The 15,972-nt window shown below is 44.7% G+C and overlaps 1 protein-coding gene across 2 annotated transcripts in view; it reads left to right on the forward strand.

Moving 5' to 3' along the window:
* The window catches only part of PRIM2 (DNA primase subunit 2), a 213,772-nt gene that overhangs the window by 173,195 nt on the left and 24,605 nt on the right, over positions 1 to 15,972 (forward strand). Inside the window, exons 10-11 of one of the 2 annotated variants that reach the window (XR_012501174.1) lie at positions 6,901 to 7,027; positions 13,758 to 13,769. Coding sequence is in view for 1 of the 2 variants with exons in the window: in XM_010973924.3 (XP_010972226.2) it covers positions 6,901 to 7,027; positions 13,758 to 13,840 (210 nt within the window). In the remaining variant the exon portion in view is untranslated. Of the gene's footprint in view, positions 1 to 6,900; positions 7,028 to 13,757; positions 13,841 to 15,972 lie in introns of those variants that run through there. The other variant, XM_010973924.3, reaches the window with a different exon arrangement.

A 15,972-nucleotide genomic window follows, 5' to 3' on the forward strand; every position in this document is an offset into this window, starting at 1 on the left:
GGGCAGGCTTTCTGGAGCCAGCGTTCCTGGCGGGATGCTGAGATTCCATCCCGAGCCTGTCCTTCTGAGTGCCGGGCACGCCGGCTGAACAGAGGGCCAAGTGACCCACCACACGGCTCCCCCCGCCCGGCCGGCGTCTCCTTGGGGTTGGCTCGTGGAGGCCTCTGTTTAAATCGTGTGAGGCTCACCCTGGCTCCAGCTCCGAAATTCTGACTGATCCGGAAGGTACACTTGCTCAAGCTCCCGACCCAGTTGCCAGGGAGGGGCGCCCCCTCTCCTCTTCCCCTGGGCTTGCCCTCCTGTTCCCCGTCATGCCCCAGCTAGGGTGTCAGAGGGGGAGGCCTGTCAAGAGTGCCCGGTAATTTGAAAACAGATGAAACACTATTTAGTGTTTTTTCATTTCTGATGTTTAACTTCAAGTTTACCATTGTTAGTGGTTCTAAAATTCTGGCGAATTAGGAAGTAAATGAGTGCTCCGTGAGTGTCTTGGTGGAGTTACCGTTTCTTTGAGAGCAGACAGTTTTCCCCGCTATTCAGGACGTCTTTTTTCACCCGGACTCAGTGTGACTGTCAGATGTCGCTGTGCAGTTGAGTGACAGTGGGGAAGCAGCCTGCAGGGGAATGTTTGCTGTGGATAACTGACATCACCTGCATTTTTTTTTTTTCATTCCCTCCATTTATAATTCTGTAGTAGTTTACTGAAAGTAGAAGACTAAGAATTTTAACTCCGTCTCTTTTCCACCAAGTAATCCAAATAACTGTTCACTTGCCCTCTTGAAACCTTAGTTTGCACGGTTATGACATAGGGCACCTAACTTCCGTATCTTACAAGTAGTAAAGAGTCTAAGAAGAACCACTGTGTCACTGCTGGGGACCTGTGGAAAGGAAGCCTTTATTACTGAAACATCACCAAGCATTGCTTTGGTTTCTATTGCTAATAACAGGGCACAGTTGTCCTAAATTGCCCTTTAGGAATTTAGAAATGATGTTCTTTATTTAATAGCTGCAGATAGAACGATGGAGACAGCCCTGGGGCACAGAAGACCCTCGAGTCTTGTTTTCTGAGTCTGTTTGGGGGCAGTCCCTATAGCAGAGCATGAGGAAGATGAACCCAGTAGCGCTGCACCTCCCGCAGCCTCGGGGGACGGGGCAGGGTTCTGACAGAGCCACCGCTGATCTTTCATTTTTGCTCTCTTGGCTTCCCTGAAAGTGGTCTGCTTGATCAACTACCTTATAAAACTACATGGGATCATTTTATTTCATACTTTTTTCTGTGGATTTCTAGCATTTCACTGTTTTTCCATTTTCTAACAAAGCGGTGACTCAGAATTTTTGCTTGACCCTGCCTCAAGGGGGAATTCGAAGGAAGGAAGCTCTGCCTGTCCTGGAGTCTAGAACTGAAAATGTTCTCCGTGGCTTCAGGGAATGGGATCAGGCTGTGAAGACGGAGAATTCATGTCCTGCTTTCCGAGATGAAACCATAGGCGAGGAATGGAGCCTCCAGGGAGACTGGCCAAAGACAGACTAAAACGAACGGAGGTTCACTGACTCCTTCGTCACTCGTACACCCGGGACGCCCAGGGATGAGTAAGCAAAGGGGTGGTTTCAGTTTGAGCTCAGATGCTAAATAAAGGAAAAGGAGTCGGGGGCTCCTGGGCCTGGGGGGCAAGTGTGGGAAGCTGACAATGAAAAGTATAGTAAACATGGGTTATTTAGGGAAGTTCGTGAAGAAGATTAAAGCCCGCCTTCTCCATTTCATAAGAGTTATTGAGAGTCCTCCTTTTTCAGGAGGAGACACCTTGGAAAACTTGTGGGCTGTTTTTAGAGTTTTTCCTGCAACAGTTTCTCAGTGGCCTTTAACTCAAAATAACCCATCTGCCCAGAAGGCTTACTTCGGTGCGGTGTGCCCTGGTCCCCCCAGACTCTTCTGGTGGGTGATCCACACTCTTTCAAGTGAACTCCCAGGAGTACTCAGAGATACACTTGAATAAAAAGTGGAACTTATTTTTAAAATTTCACCTTTCAAACACGGCACAAACTAGTGTATACAAGTTTTATACAAATACTTGTAGCAAATAATCATAATATATACCTAGCATTTTACAGTTTACAAAGTGCTTTTGCACAAGAGTGAAGGACAGGGCTCATGATTACAGGATGAAAAAGGGGAAAAAGAGACCGAGGTAATTTGTAATTGTCTAACGTTCCTCCTGTCACTGGCGGGGCTAGAAAGTCTGGGTTCTCTCTCTAACACCTCTGCCACCTCACCACCTGCTGAGTTCTCACCAATGAGAAGTGAACAAACTTACAGAGCAGAAGAAATATTTAGCACACCCTAGGAGGTAGTTTACTGAATTAAAGTAACAGCAACCGTACCTTCCAGCTGTGCTACAGACATCAGCTTGCTTAGCTGATTTAAGGCCCTCTAAGAGTTAGAGGGGGTAACTGGACTTCAGGTTTTTCTGATGAGGAAGCTGGAGGCAAAATGCAGAAGTAATTTAAGGAATATTAAACAACGCGCCGGGGCTGACCCAATAGTTAATAGTGCTGGCTACAAACCGTCACCCGCCATCTGCTCCTACAAGAAGGAAGTCGCAGTGCCGGAGGGTCCCCTTTCTCCACACCCTCTCCAGCGTTTATTACTTGTAGACCTTTTGATGATGGCCATTCTGGCTGGTGTGAGGTGATACCTCCTTGTAGTTCTGATTTGCACGTCTCTGCTTATCAGCGATGCTGAGCATCTTTTCATGTGCTTGTTGGCCATCTGGATGGCTTCTTTGGGGAAACGTCTATTTAGGTCTTCTGGCCATTTTTGGATTGGGTTATTTGCTTTTTTGGTATTGGTAACTCTGAAGTATATTCGATTCAAAGCTTATTCTGTGCTAGACGCTGTGCGCAGTGCTTTGTGAAGATGAGCTCTTGGCTTACCCCCACACCAACCCCACGTGTTAGGTATCACTCCTTTGTATGTGCTGTATAAGGGAACTGTTATAAAGAGGCTGAGTCACCTGTCCAGGGTCACACAGCCAGCATGTGGTAGCGACAAGATTGAAACTCAGGTATCTGACTTAGAGCCCTTGTCTTAACTATTAGCCTTGGTCTCTAGGCTCCCTCAGTGTGTTATTTGCTTAGAATGTGTGTGATATTTCAGCGACCTCACTGAGTTAAACTGTGGTTAAAGTTAAGAGTTAAAGTATTTGGAATCTGTAGGTGACTGATGGCAAAATTCATTTTACAGATCGTAGTTAGTTGAGTAGTTTAGAAAGTAAGCATTTAAAAGGGGGCTACTATGTATTCAGTGCCTATACCATGCCTTCTGGTTGTCAGCATTGTTAAGTAAAACTTTAGGGAAGTCGCACAAGAAGGGACAGTCTAAAGCTGGAGGAGAGTCAGCAAGAACGGGAGTCAGCAAGAATGGGTGTCGGCAGAGGTCGTGGGGTGATTGCACGGCCTCTCCCAGTCCGGGTCCCTTTACCTGTGCGGGCCTGCTGCTGAGCTGTGAGTTCCTGTGGGCATTTATGATGACAAAACTTCCTGGATTCCGGGCATTAAAGGAGGTCCCCTGGACTTGGCAGACCCTCCCTCTGGGTGTTTTTAAATGTGTAAGTTAGGGTTCTGGGTCCGTGTGAGTAGGAAACAGCTCACCAAAAAGGGATAGAAAATGTCTTTGTCAAAACCTGTCATATCCTTACCCTGTTCTCTGCCCCTGTGTACGTGGCTGTTTGGCTGGTGTAGGTCAGGGAGAGTTTCCTTTTTGGAATTCAGTCTCTGAAGGGTACCTGGTGTTCACCGTTCTCACACTGTCATGTAAGCTGAGCCTGACTGATGACTGGTGGTGTTTGTTGTTTTGACAGTAGGACTGATGTTTGGTCTTGGGGCCCTTCGTGGCAGGAAAGACTTTCTTCTGAGGAAGACCAGGCACTGCTCTTGGCAATTAGAGGCTTACAGCATGGTCTCTGAGTCCATGTACTCGTGGTTTCTGAGTAGATTAGGTATAAACACTTCTCAGCATGTGACAGGATGAGATCCCTAGGCCATGGGTGGGACTAGGATGGAAGGCAGGGGCATCAGAGAGACTCTGAATGAGACGGGGCAGGGGCACAGTGAAGCTGTGCCTGCCGCATCGTTTATCTTGAGTTCCAGGGAAACATTATGGCCCAGAAAAGAATTTGCTGGTGTCTTTGTCAGTAAAACGGATTGCAGTGCTACAGCTGGGCTGTCAGGACCAACTTGGGAGGGTGCCAGCTTGCACTCCTCCACCTTCAGACCATTTCCCATCCCCGGGCGGAGTGGGATGGAGGCTTCAAGATGGAAGAGTGTGTTTTCCATTTGGTTCTCGCCACCTCTTCCCACGTGAACACTTAGAGGTGTTCCTCTGAGTGGTGGATGGGGACGCCTGGAGTGTTCTCTAAAAGACATCACCCAGTCAAGGTACCTCTGCACGATATTTCAAGACTTTGCCAGTCTGAAAACTAGAGAAGATAACCTGTATGATAAATACGTGAATAGTCTGAGAGCTTGGTGAGGTCCAAAATTTAGATATACGTAGACACGGGTGGTAAATACATTGGAAAAGAAAGCAAGGAGAAAGATGCAAATTTTAGCTTTTCTTCCTTTAGTGAGAGTAGCTTTCCATGACCTTAACAGAATGACTGATCAGAAGGCTCTTTGAGTATTTTCTGATGAACACACAGAAACCTTGTATCTAATTCAATTCAATTCATACCTAAAAGTTTGCACAAAGAGATTGATTATGGTTACTGTAACAAACAGAAGCTGTTTATAAAAGCTGTTTGCTGAACTTCTAACATTCTTGTTTTCACCAATGAAATTTAATGATATTTGGAAATCTGGGTGGGGGGAGTTTTCTTTTGTTGAAATTCCATTTGTTTTCCTGCTTGTAGAGGTAGTTAAGAAACCATAAGCTACCGATTGCTGAAAATTCCAGCAGTCTTTTTTTTTTTTTAGTAGAAATTCTGAAATGTATGTGGCAATAAATGCAAAGACATAGAATAGCCAAAATCCTATTGAAAAAGAACACAGCAGGAGGACTTAACATTATCTGAATTTGAGACTTAACGCTAAAGATTTTATAACCAAGACAGTGAGGCATTGGCAAAACGGGAGACAGACCTAGAGAGCAGTGGTCTAACCCAGCATCCGAAAGTAGACCACTCGTGCATGGTCAAACTTAACAAGGGTGCCAAAGTGATTTATTTAATAAGGAAAGGAAAATACCTTCAATAAATGGTGTTGGAAAAAGTGTTAGGCAGTTCACGTTGGGTGAAGGGCACTGGAATATGCCATCCCAGAATACCCCACTTTGTTGACTGGACATGAGAATCGTGATTTAAGTTTTATCTGGGGCAAAATGAGGACTATAGCTCGGGAGACAGCCTCTCAGACAGCTCTGAGGAACTGCTCCGAAGAGGTGGGGACGTCAATATCGATGTGATTTTGGTGACGGGGACACGTGCAGTCAAGCACACGTTTTGACCGAAGGCTGCAGCCAGTCAGGAGGAGCAGGTGTCTCCATGAATGATTTCTGTGCTTCTCTAGTTGGGAGAAGATGTGAGAATTGGGGCTCGTAAAATCTCCTCCTGAATATATCTGACCATCTGAAGGCCTGTTCAGCCAGTTTTCTCAGAGCACAGAGCACCTCACTCCTGATCTCCACCCTGAACTCCTTTCGGGGTGTGTCGAAGGTCAGCGACCGCAGTGGCTCGTGACCTCATCCTTGTAGAGACAGATGGCGAGTGACAATATGCACTTGGCAGGAGGAGGATTATTTTGGACTAAAGGCGACAGAGAACCAGCAGATGCAGGAAAAGCTCTCTACCTCCCCTAACTGCCTTAAAATGCAGTGTAAATGCCCCCTTTCATAAAGGAAATGTACATTTGTGATGATATCTCCGTTCCAGGAAGAAGGCTACTCCAGGTGAGTCTTATCCCCCAAGACTCTTGTCCTGGGACAAGACAGCCCTATTTACCATGTATTTCCCCCTCACCTTCTCATAACTTGCCTCCCCAGTTTGGGATTCCCAAGCCGCTTTTCCTTTACTCAGCCTAAGACTGTCCATAAGCCTCCTTGAATCTTACCTCTTTGTTAGACTGCCATGCATGTGCTTAGGTACACGTGTAATTAAGCTGTTTTTTCCTTGTTAATCTCTTTTATTTTTGTGTGCATTTCACTCAGTGTAAATTATAACCATGAATGTAAAAATCTCACCCAAATAACCCACAGAATTTTTGCATTTCTTATTCTGATCCTCTGTCCTGCTTTCCTTAAAGTATCAGACAGCTTAGACCCACCAGACCGGGCCTTTCCATAAGTGTGAGTTCCTTTTTTTCCCCTACCCTACCTAGTTTAAATTCTGCCGTCATCTTGCTTTACGGACATGGAGTCAGGAATTCGAGGCAGTCACAGTAGCTCATTTGTTCCTCCGGCGTTTGCTGACTACTTGCTCTGTGCGGTGAACGTGCAGAGGAAGGCCTTGCTTGCGTTGAGAGGCTGTGCAGGAATGGAACAGGCCGGATGGGGGAGCTCAGGGGAGACCCGGATAAGGGATGGACAAAATGATTTACATCCAGCGTAATCTTTGGAATCAAACCAGGAAATGGGCAAATCGATGATTCTTCTCAGGAAAGGATTATCCTCATCTTTAAACACATAAACTTAAATTTTAGCTCTCTTCATCTGAGAAATTTGTTTCCTTCAAGTTTTGTACCTTTAAAAAAGTTATTTGCGTAAAGGACCCAAGTGTCGTACATGATATAAATGTACATCTGCCCACAAATGCTGAGTATATTTTAGAAAATATCCCTTTGTACCTTTGATCCCAGCTGGTGGGACCATGCTGGCTCACCTTGCCTTTTCTTCTTTCTTTTCCCTCCAATCAGTTTGATAAAGGCTACTCTTACAACATCCGTCACAGCTTCGGGAAGGAAGGCAAGAGGACAGACTATACACCTTACAGCTGCATGAAGATTATCCTGACCAACCCCCCAGGCCAGGGGGACTACCACGGTAAGCGCCTCCGCTGGCTGTGTTGTGAGGTCTAGAAACCAGAGCTCTGTGGGAACCACTGCAACGGTGGAATGGTCTTTGCGTTCCCGACAGGAGTGGGTTAGTGGCTTGTGTCCATCGTCAGGGTCAAGCCAGAGCCCCATTAGCTTCTGGCAACTTGTCTTGTTACTGAGCTGGGTCGGGCGAGAGGAAGCGGTTCGGCGCTTGGCTGGACCCGGCTCTTAGTCCTCTGCTCCCCCTTCACCGCTGTTCTCTTCCGCTGTTCTGCAGGTGTCTTAGAAGCTGATGTGAGTTCTTCAAAGCTTTCGATAATTGAGTGCCTCGAATTTTAGGCTAGTAGATTCCTCAATTTTCAAAAACTACGGAGGAAAAGTTTTTTATTCTCATTACTGTTATCTGACTAACAAAGATGAAGTGACGGATTTAACAAGTCATGGTGTCAGACATCTACCTATTTACCTAAGTCGTAGGTTAAAAAATCTATTTTCTGTAGATTTCTAAGTTTAAAAGCTTTTTTCTAAGATAGTTCTCTGAGCATACCTTGAAAAGCTCCCCATCTGTCTGGTACACCAGAGAATGACTTAATAGTCAACATCAGTAAATTTTCAGTATTACCAAAGCTCACTGTCAAATATGTCAATGGTTTCTTTTGTTTGTTTGTTTGTTTGTTTTAGCATCTTGAAACTCTTTTTCAGACGATCACACACTTTCAGGCTCCTAAAGATCAGATAATCCCAAGTGGAATTTTATGCTTTGTGTGTCCAGGGCATTCGTGCTTAATACAGAAGGGTGGCCAGGGCTGGAGCACATGGTGAGTGGTTCTCACCACTCCTTTAGACATGCAGACTCCTAGGCTCCACCCTCAGGTGGATAAAATCAGATGGACTTGCAAGTTCCCTGGATGATTTTTATGGCTTCTAAATTCTGAAAACAACTGACAGATACTTGTGTTGAGAAAGCCTGTCACCACTTAATCTAGTTGATTTTTATTAGCTTAAAGGCAGGATTTTGCATTTCTTATTCCTGGTGTTGTATCTTGTTTATTCCAGTCTATTCTGTTTGTTTTATTTTGTTTTCAATTTAAACTCCATCCATTAGAAAATAACATACAGCTCCCTCCTGAACATCACAGCTTTGAACTGTGCAAGTCTGTCTTACACGTGGGTGTTTTCCCCAGGGAGTACGTGCAGGACTGAGTGATCCCAGGCTGGCAGAACCTGAGGATGCGGGATTAGGATACGAGGCCCATGTCTGAGGTTCCCCATCCTCAGGTGTGGCGTCCCCGGCAGGTCCTGACCCAGCCCCTGCAGACGCTGAGGGCAGCGGTACTTAGCAAACACTCAGTGAGCTCCTGCTATTTATCAGACACATGGGTCTATCCTTTTTTAAAATGAATAAGCTTTACCTTTTCGAGCAGTGTTAGGTCCGCAGCAGTGCTGAGCCCGAGCCTAGAACCCCCACGCAACCCCTGCCCCAGACTTGCACAGCCTTCCCCGGCCTTCCCCGCTGTAGGCGCCACCTGCAGCGGTGCCCTCTCCACGTCGCAGGGAGGGACGCGCCGTTGGCCGCGGTCGGGTCGTGGACTCCAGTTCTGCCCTTGATTGGTGGTGCTCGTGAGTTCACCTGTATCGTTGCTGGTCCTCGGCCTCCTGGGTCCCCAGCTCTGAGGAGGCTGTGGGAGGCTCCAGCAGAGAGTTCAGCAAGGCTCCTTGACGTCCTGCCAGGTTTGCTGCGTGTGTTTTGGTGCTCTGCTGCCTTGTGCAGACGCAGTACTCATGGTGATCCTCCTGGGGTATTCACCCTTGTGTCACTGTGTGATGCCCCCTTTTTATCTTGGATAAACTTCCTTGTTCTGAAGTCGGCTCTGTCCGAAACTAATGTAGCTGCTCCCACTTCTTTGATTTGTGTTTCTCTGTCTCTTTACTTTCAATCCGTATGTCTCTGTATTTTAAGTGGCTCTCTCGTATACAACATAGAGCTGGGTCTGGTCCTTCGATCCACTCTGACAATCTTTATTTCTAATAGGTGTTTTTAATTCGTGACCACTGACGTTTCAAGTAGTCATGGATATAGTTGGGTTAACATCTACCATATTTGTGACTGTTTTCTGTTTGTTGCCCATATTCTTTGTTCTACTTTTTGTCTTCCACACTTTTTCTGTCTTGTGGTTTTAACTGAGCATTTTTTGATTCCATTTTTTCTCCTTTCTTAGCATATCCATTATGCTTCTTTTTGTCACTTTTTAAAAATTGGTTTTACTTTTTAAAGAGACTAATCCAGGTCTTTTTTCAAATTGCTGCATTGGGTACTGTGAGTACCTTAAAATAGCGAGTATTTCTAATTCCCTTGTATCATTCTGTCATTCATTTCAGTTATACATGAGAATACATAAACTCACAGATGTGTACATAAACATACATAATAGAATACATTGTTCCCATTATCTTGAACAGACTTATTTGTTAGATCAATTAGGAATGAGAAAAACAGAAGTTTTTATATTACCTTTCCTTATCATTCTCTGACATTGAGATTTTCTTAAGGTAAATCTGAGGTTCTGGTTCATATCATTTTACTTCTCTTTGAAGAACTTTTAACATGTCCTGCCCTGCAGATCTGGCAACAGACTACCTCAATTGTTGTTTGTCTGAGAAAGTCCTGATTTCTGGTCTTTTGAAGGAGAATTTTGCAGGGTACGGAATTCTAGGTTTGTGCGATTTTTTTTTCAGCCCACTGTCTTCTTACTTGCATGATTTTTGAGGATAAGTTAGATGTAATTGTTTTCTTTGCTCCTCCGTAGGTAAGATATCTTCCTCTCTGGCTTCTTTCAAGACTTCTTTACTTTTGATCTTCTGACGTACGCATATGTATGCCTAGCTGTCCTGCTGGGTGTTCTGTGCGCCTCCTGGATCTGCAGTTTGGTGTCTGACATTAATCAGGGGGAGAGTCTTTGTCATTACTGCCTCTCCTCCTTTCTCTCTCTCCTCCTTCTCATATTCCTGTTCTCATATCTAACACCATAGTTGTGCATAGTTCTTGAATATTCTGTTCTTGTTTTTCTTCAGTGGTTTTTCTTTCTGTTTTCTCGATTTTGGAAGTTTCTGCTGACTATCTTCAAGCTCAGGGTTTCTTTCCTCAGCTGTGCCTGTAATAAGCCCATCAAAGGCGTCCTCCATTTCCGTTACAGAGTGTGATGCCTGGCGTCTCTTTTTGATTCTTAGAATTCCCAACCCTCTTACATCGCCCGTCTGTTCTTGCACGTTGTCTGCTTTTTCCAGTAGAGCCCTCAGCATGTTGATCATAGTTAATTTAAATTCCCTGTCTGAAAGTTCCAACAGCCCTGCCATGTCTGGCTCTAGTTCAGATACTCGTTCAGTATCTTCACACTGTATTTTTTTCCTTTTCATATGCTTTGTAATTTTTTTTAAAGGAAGACGTGATATCCAGGGTGTGAAGAACTCCAGGAAACAGGCCCTCAGGAGTGCGATGGGAGGTGGGGGGGTGGTGTTCGCTAGTCCTGTGATAGGTCTCGGTTTTCCAGTGAGTCCGTAGCTGTGGGCTGTGACCTCAACAGTGATTCTCAGTCTCCCCCTGTTGGGTGGGACATGATGGCTGGAAGAGGCTGTGGTTGGGTGTTTCCCTTCCCTTGGGTAGGTTAGGCTCTGATAAAAGCCCAGCAGTTTAGATCATGGTAAAATAGTTTCTCCTTTGGGCAGCCTGGCTGAGAACAGATGGCTGTAGAGTATTCAAAAATAGTAACTTTTCGTATCCCCAGGCCAGAAGCAAGAGGGGCTTTCTGTGTCACTAACTGTGAGCACCTGGTAGAGCTCCTGGAGGTTAAGCTTACAAAGTCTGGGGCCCCTGCTATGACTGGGCCTCCCTGGAGTTTTTAACTCGCAGGCATGACCATGATGAGACTAGAAATTTATCAATTACAGGTTAGGTTTTTCCTGCCCCAGCACTGATCCCATGGAGATTGCTGCGCTGGGATGTCATGATTCTCTGTATCTGCTTCTCTCTCAGGTTTGGGGGGTAGTAGTTTGCCCTGTGACCCCATTTCTCTGACAGAGTCTGAGAAAAGTTGTTGATTTTTCAGCCGGTTGAGCTATTTACTTGTCAGGATGGAACAACTGCCTCTAAGCTCTTTATGTGCCAGACTGGAAACCAGAAGCCTCTATCGTTTTGGGTTCATGTAATTTGCAAAACCTACGTAATCCCAGAGGTTGACGTTGTTTCATTAACCAGCGCTGCCTGGAGTAACCAGTCCTGAGTCCGTGTGGGTGTATCTGTGTTCCAGGCTGTGGTCATCCTTCTCGTCCACAAGTGCGTGCTGGGAGGTTCTGTTACACGCTCGGTGGAATCAGTGTTAGCTGTGTCTGTGTTCACTTCGCTTTCAGTTACCTTGTGAGTTCAGCCCTTCCCAGGTTCAAAGATCATGCTCTTTGACGTGGAGGACAGAAAGCAAGTAGGAGTCGTTTTCTCCTTGTTGTGAGCACAGCTTTGAAAGCTTTTTTGTCATCTTTGGTTTGTTTGTCGGTCTTCAGTTTCTTCTTGGCTTTGCCCTTTCTGACCCTTTTCACACAGGTATAGCCATTAGTTCAGATGTAATTGGGCCAATTCAATTAGTCTGTCTCTTTTCTGGTGTCCTTTAATCATTCTGGGCTTCACCAAGCCTCATTTCTTTCTCATTGGGATCCTTTGCGATTCCCTTGTCAGGCTTTTTTTAGCATCAAAATGTTAGCTAGCACATGTTCAGGGCTTAATGTGTGCCGGGAGCGGGTAAGAGCTTCTCTTCCATTCTCACGGGGCTGTGTGAGCGATTGTCCCACATTTCCCCCAGAAGGTGAGGCTGAGTCAACAGCAGGCACAGGCTCTGCCCCAGGTCTCCCAGTGCTCAGCGGGGAGCTGGGTCCAGGCACAGGCGGTACAGCTCCTGGCTCCCAGCTACGCGCGACACAGCTTCTCGCCACGTTTCCTCGCACTGCAAAGTAGTACAGTTTTCATCTTAATAAACTGTGCTCTGTGACTTTTGTAATTTGTAGGAATCCAGTGTTATCATGGGTGGTTTTATTCATTGTTAAGACTTTCAGTAAGATGTTTATTTAGCATCTAGGCTCTTTTCTATTATTTTTTCTGCAAACAATTTTCCATTTTTTTTTAAATTGAAGTATGGTCAATCACAATGTGTCAATTTCTGGTGTGCAGCACAATGTCCCAGTCTTGCATATACATACATATATTCATTTTCATGTTTTTTCCATTAAAGGTTATTACAAGATGTTGAGCATAGTTCCCTGTGCTGTACAAAAGAAACTTTTTTAAAAAATCTATTTTTATATATAGTGGCTAACATTTGTAAACTGACTATAACTCAATAAAAAAAAGTTAAAAAAAAAAAGAGAAAAAGAATTTGGAGTACTCTGAACTCTGTTTTTCATTTTCCAGTAATTTCTCTTGTCCATTCATAGCAAAACAGACAAATCACATGTCTATGTGAATCATCATCAAGTCAGTTTAGTAAAAGTCTAACTATGTATAAAATGAAAAACTACAGGGATATATTGTATGGAAAAGGGAATATAACCAGTATTTTATAATAACTATAAATGGAATATAACCTTTAAAAATTGTACACCTGAAACTTATACAATATTGTAAATCAACTCTACCTCAATTAAAAAATTAGTAAAATTAAAAAAAATTTATAAATATCTAACTCCCAGATTTATCCCCTCCCGCCTCCTTTCCCCGGTAACCATAAGATTGTGTACTATGTCTGCGAGTCTGTTTCTGTTTTGTAGATGAGTTCATAGTGTCTTTTTTTTTTTTTTAAGATTCTACATGTGAATGATACCATATTGATTTTCCATTGATTTATACTGCACAGTTGTTTCTAATTAACTTACAGGGCCATCATTTTATGATTAAAAAAAATGATCTAACTTCCTGTATTAAATTTTAAAATAAGTATTTTTGACTTATTGCAGTTTCTTATTAAAATATCTTGAATTTTCTAGATTTTGGCCTAATATAGTTTTTACATTTCAATTCTGTGTTCTTGTTTATGCAAATATTTTTAGTAGTCCATCTTTCCTTCTCTCATGAAATAATACAGAGATGACATGCACAGGCTATGAGTTGTTTTTCTATGAAAGCGTTTCCTGTTTGTTCATCTCATTCCCATCCGTGATTCGTCTAACTTTACATGGATTCTGCTCTGTGGGAAATAGGCATAAAGTTAATATCTGAAAGTGAAGTGATGTGAGATTTTTATATTTCTTAGAGTTTGCACGTTTTTCTTTTTGTTTACTTCCTTCTCTCGTGTGCTTTTCTGTGGTTTTGTTTTTTTAAGCTAGAAAACAATGTGAGATTATATAAATAAAGTTTTCAGAGAACCCGTTCCGTAGCCACTCCGTGATTATCTCTGCTTGGTAGCAAGTAGCGCGATTAAAACTGGTTCCTCCTCCCGGTCAAGGGCGCCTCAGCCTGAGAACGCGCTGGCCCTTTATGGAGCTCTTGAACCTGTGCTCCCTGACAGCCGTGCAGCCAAGTCGTTGTGGGTAAAACAAGAGAGGAAAGCGGTTGCACCCACGGGCAACTGACTTTTTTTTTTTTTTTTTTTTTTAATAAGCTGTTAGACGGTGCAGGGGAGCCGAGACAGCCTCTCGGGGGTGGTACCGCGCCAAGTCCTGTGAAATAACCTCGTGTGCGCCTTGTTTTCCGTCGTCAGGGTGCCCGTTCCGTCACAGCGACCCGGAGCTGCTGAGGCAGAAGCTGGAGTCGTACAGAGCCTCTCCCGCCGGGATGGACCAGGTAGGCCAGCCCGCCCCGCCCGCAGGCCCCAGGTGGCCGCGGCCGCCCTCCGTTCCGCTTGCTGGTCTCTGCGCGGCACCGGCCGCTCCTTGTCGGGCCTCACGCCAGGCAGCCTGTCTTCCCGGTGAACTAAGCTAACGCTTTGGCTTTTAGAAAATTCTACTTCTTCTGCTTGCTAGGCTGCATTTTTGTTTTTCTTAGTAATAAGGGAAGCAGAAAACCTTTAAAATTTTTTTTTCTCTCTCAATTTGTTTTATTATCTCAATTGAGGACATTTAACAAAATAAATTTTTGGAGGACTGCATTGAACCTTATCAGCAAAGCTAAAAGGTAATGACATCGTGTTTCCTTTTGGAAAGTCGCTTTCTGTGCCGCGTGCGGGTTAATAAGGGAGGCAGCGCCCCGTGTGTCGCTCAGGGTCCCAGCATCCCCCATTGCTCTGTCACATCTGCACTCTGACGCCAGTTCATTCGGTCCGGCAGTTTATCGGGATACTTTGTCTTGTAAACAACTTGGATAAAAAAAAGAAATGCTCAAATGTAAAACCACATATTTAAGAGCCTATCTTTTTATAAATAAAAAGCACATGACCTCGCAAAGATGCCATCTCCAGTGTGCTCTGCGAATTGGCTTGGATGTTGAAGGGGTTTAAGAGGACCTTTTACTTCCTTAGCTTAAGAATATCAGTTTTAGAGCCAGAACAGCTAAGTCGGTATGTTTCCTTATTTTTTTCTTGAAGAAAATAATTACTCTAGGAAACTCTGCTGCTTCTACTGTATCCAGAGTTTAGACTGCGTTTAGTTAACTCAGCTCAAATCTTATGGTTGTTCGGTCCTCTGGGTAAGGCAGTGTCAAGGTGCTGTTTGCAGAGGCAAAGAAGGATCAGGTATATAGCCAACTCCTACAGAACCAGAGTCTGGAGGGAAGCATGCCAAGCAAGTGTTAGGAGAGAGCACATACAGGGTGTGTTGGTTCTTCAGAAGGTGGGGGATGGTAATCAGATGGGAAGGCCAAAGAGCACTTTCTGGAAGAGATGCTTTTTGAATTAGTGTGAGTCAGGGGTGGAAAGGTTATTAGGAAGAGAGAAAGCAAGAACAAAAGGCTGCAAGTGCATAGGATTGTTAGATTTCAAGTTTAAGATATTGGTGGCACCAGTACATAAACACGAGTAGGCGGCTTAAAAGAAGTTGTTGGTTTGAGAGACTGGGTTTAGAGCTGGGACATTTAAATGGCACACAGAATGAGGATTTGTAGTGCACTAGAGACGTTACAACTGGAAATTTAATGTTTTTTCGGTTTAGGATTGTAGATCTGTTAGTTTAGAAGGAACGGGAGAGGGTGCAGCTCAGTGGTAGAGCACGTGCTTAGCGTGCATGAGGTCCTGGGTTCAATGCCCAGTACCTCCTCCAAGAATAAATAAATAAATAAACCTAATCGCCTCCCCCTACCAAAAAAAAAAGGAACATTAGAAAGCTCTTCACTTTTATGGAGTTGCAGGGTGTTACCTGCCCACGGGTGCACAGCTATTAAGTCGGTGGAACCAGAGACTAAAGCCAGGCCTTCTGGCTGGATTTTTCTCTCAAGTCCAGTCTCTGTTAGTGCTATCATGAGTTTTCTGTGGGAGAAGGGGGAGCACCTACCGGGGAGGCAGGGCAGGGAGTCAAAGCCACAACTCAAAACGGAGTCTTGGCGCATCCTCCCCTTTTTCAGGCAGTAGAAGGAAGTGGAATCCGTGTAGATTAGACAGGAGAGGGAGGAGGTCCATTAGGGAATTGGAGTGTTAGCAAAACTGAAGAGAGAATTTTGAGAAGAGGGCGTGGTCCACAGGGTCCCCGTCACAGAGAGGCTGGAGACCAGGACTGAGAAGAGGTGGTGAGTGGGCTGTGGGGTTTCTCCGCTTCCACCTGGTGAGAGGAGTCAGTGTAGTACTGGCAGCCAGAGCACGGTCACCGTCACTTACCAGGTGAACGAAGGAAAGACGGTGGATTGGATTTGCAGACACCGAGCACGTTTCAAAAACTGTGCTGGTGAAAGGGGTGGCAGCGATACTAGCTTAAGCCCCATGGGGTGGTTTATTTGTGTGTTTTAGGCTAGAGGAGGCCTCGGCCTGTTTGTAGGAAGAGAAGAGAAGA

The sequence above is a fragment of the Camelus bactrianus genome, chromosome 20, assembly GCF_048773025.1.
Source record: "Camelus bactrianus isolate YW-2024 breed Bactrian camel chromosome 20, ASM4877302v1, whole genome shotgun sequence".
Classification (NCBI taxonomy): domain Eukaryota; kingdom Metazoa; phylum Chordata; class Mammalia; order Artiodactyla; family Camelidae; genus Camelus; species Camelus bactrianus.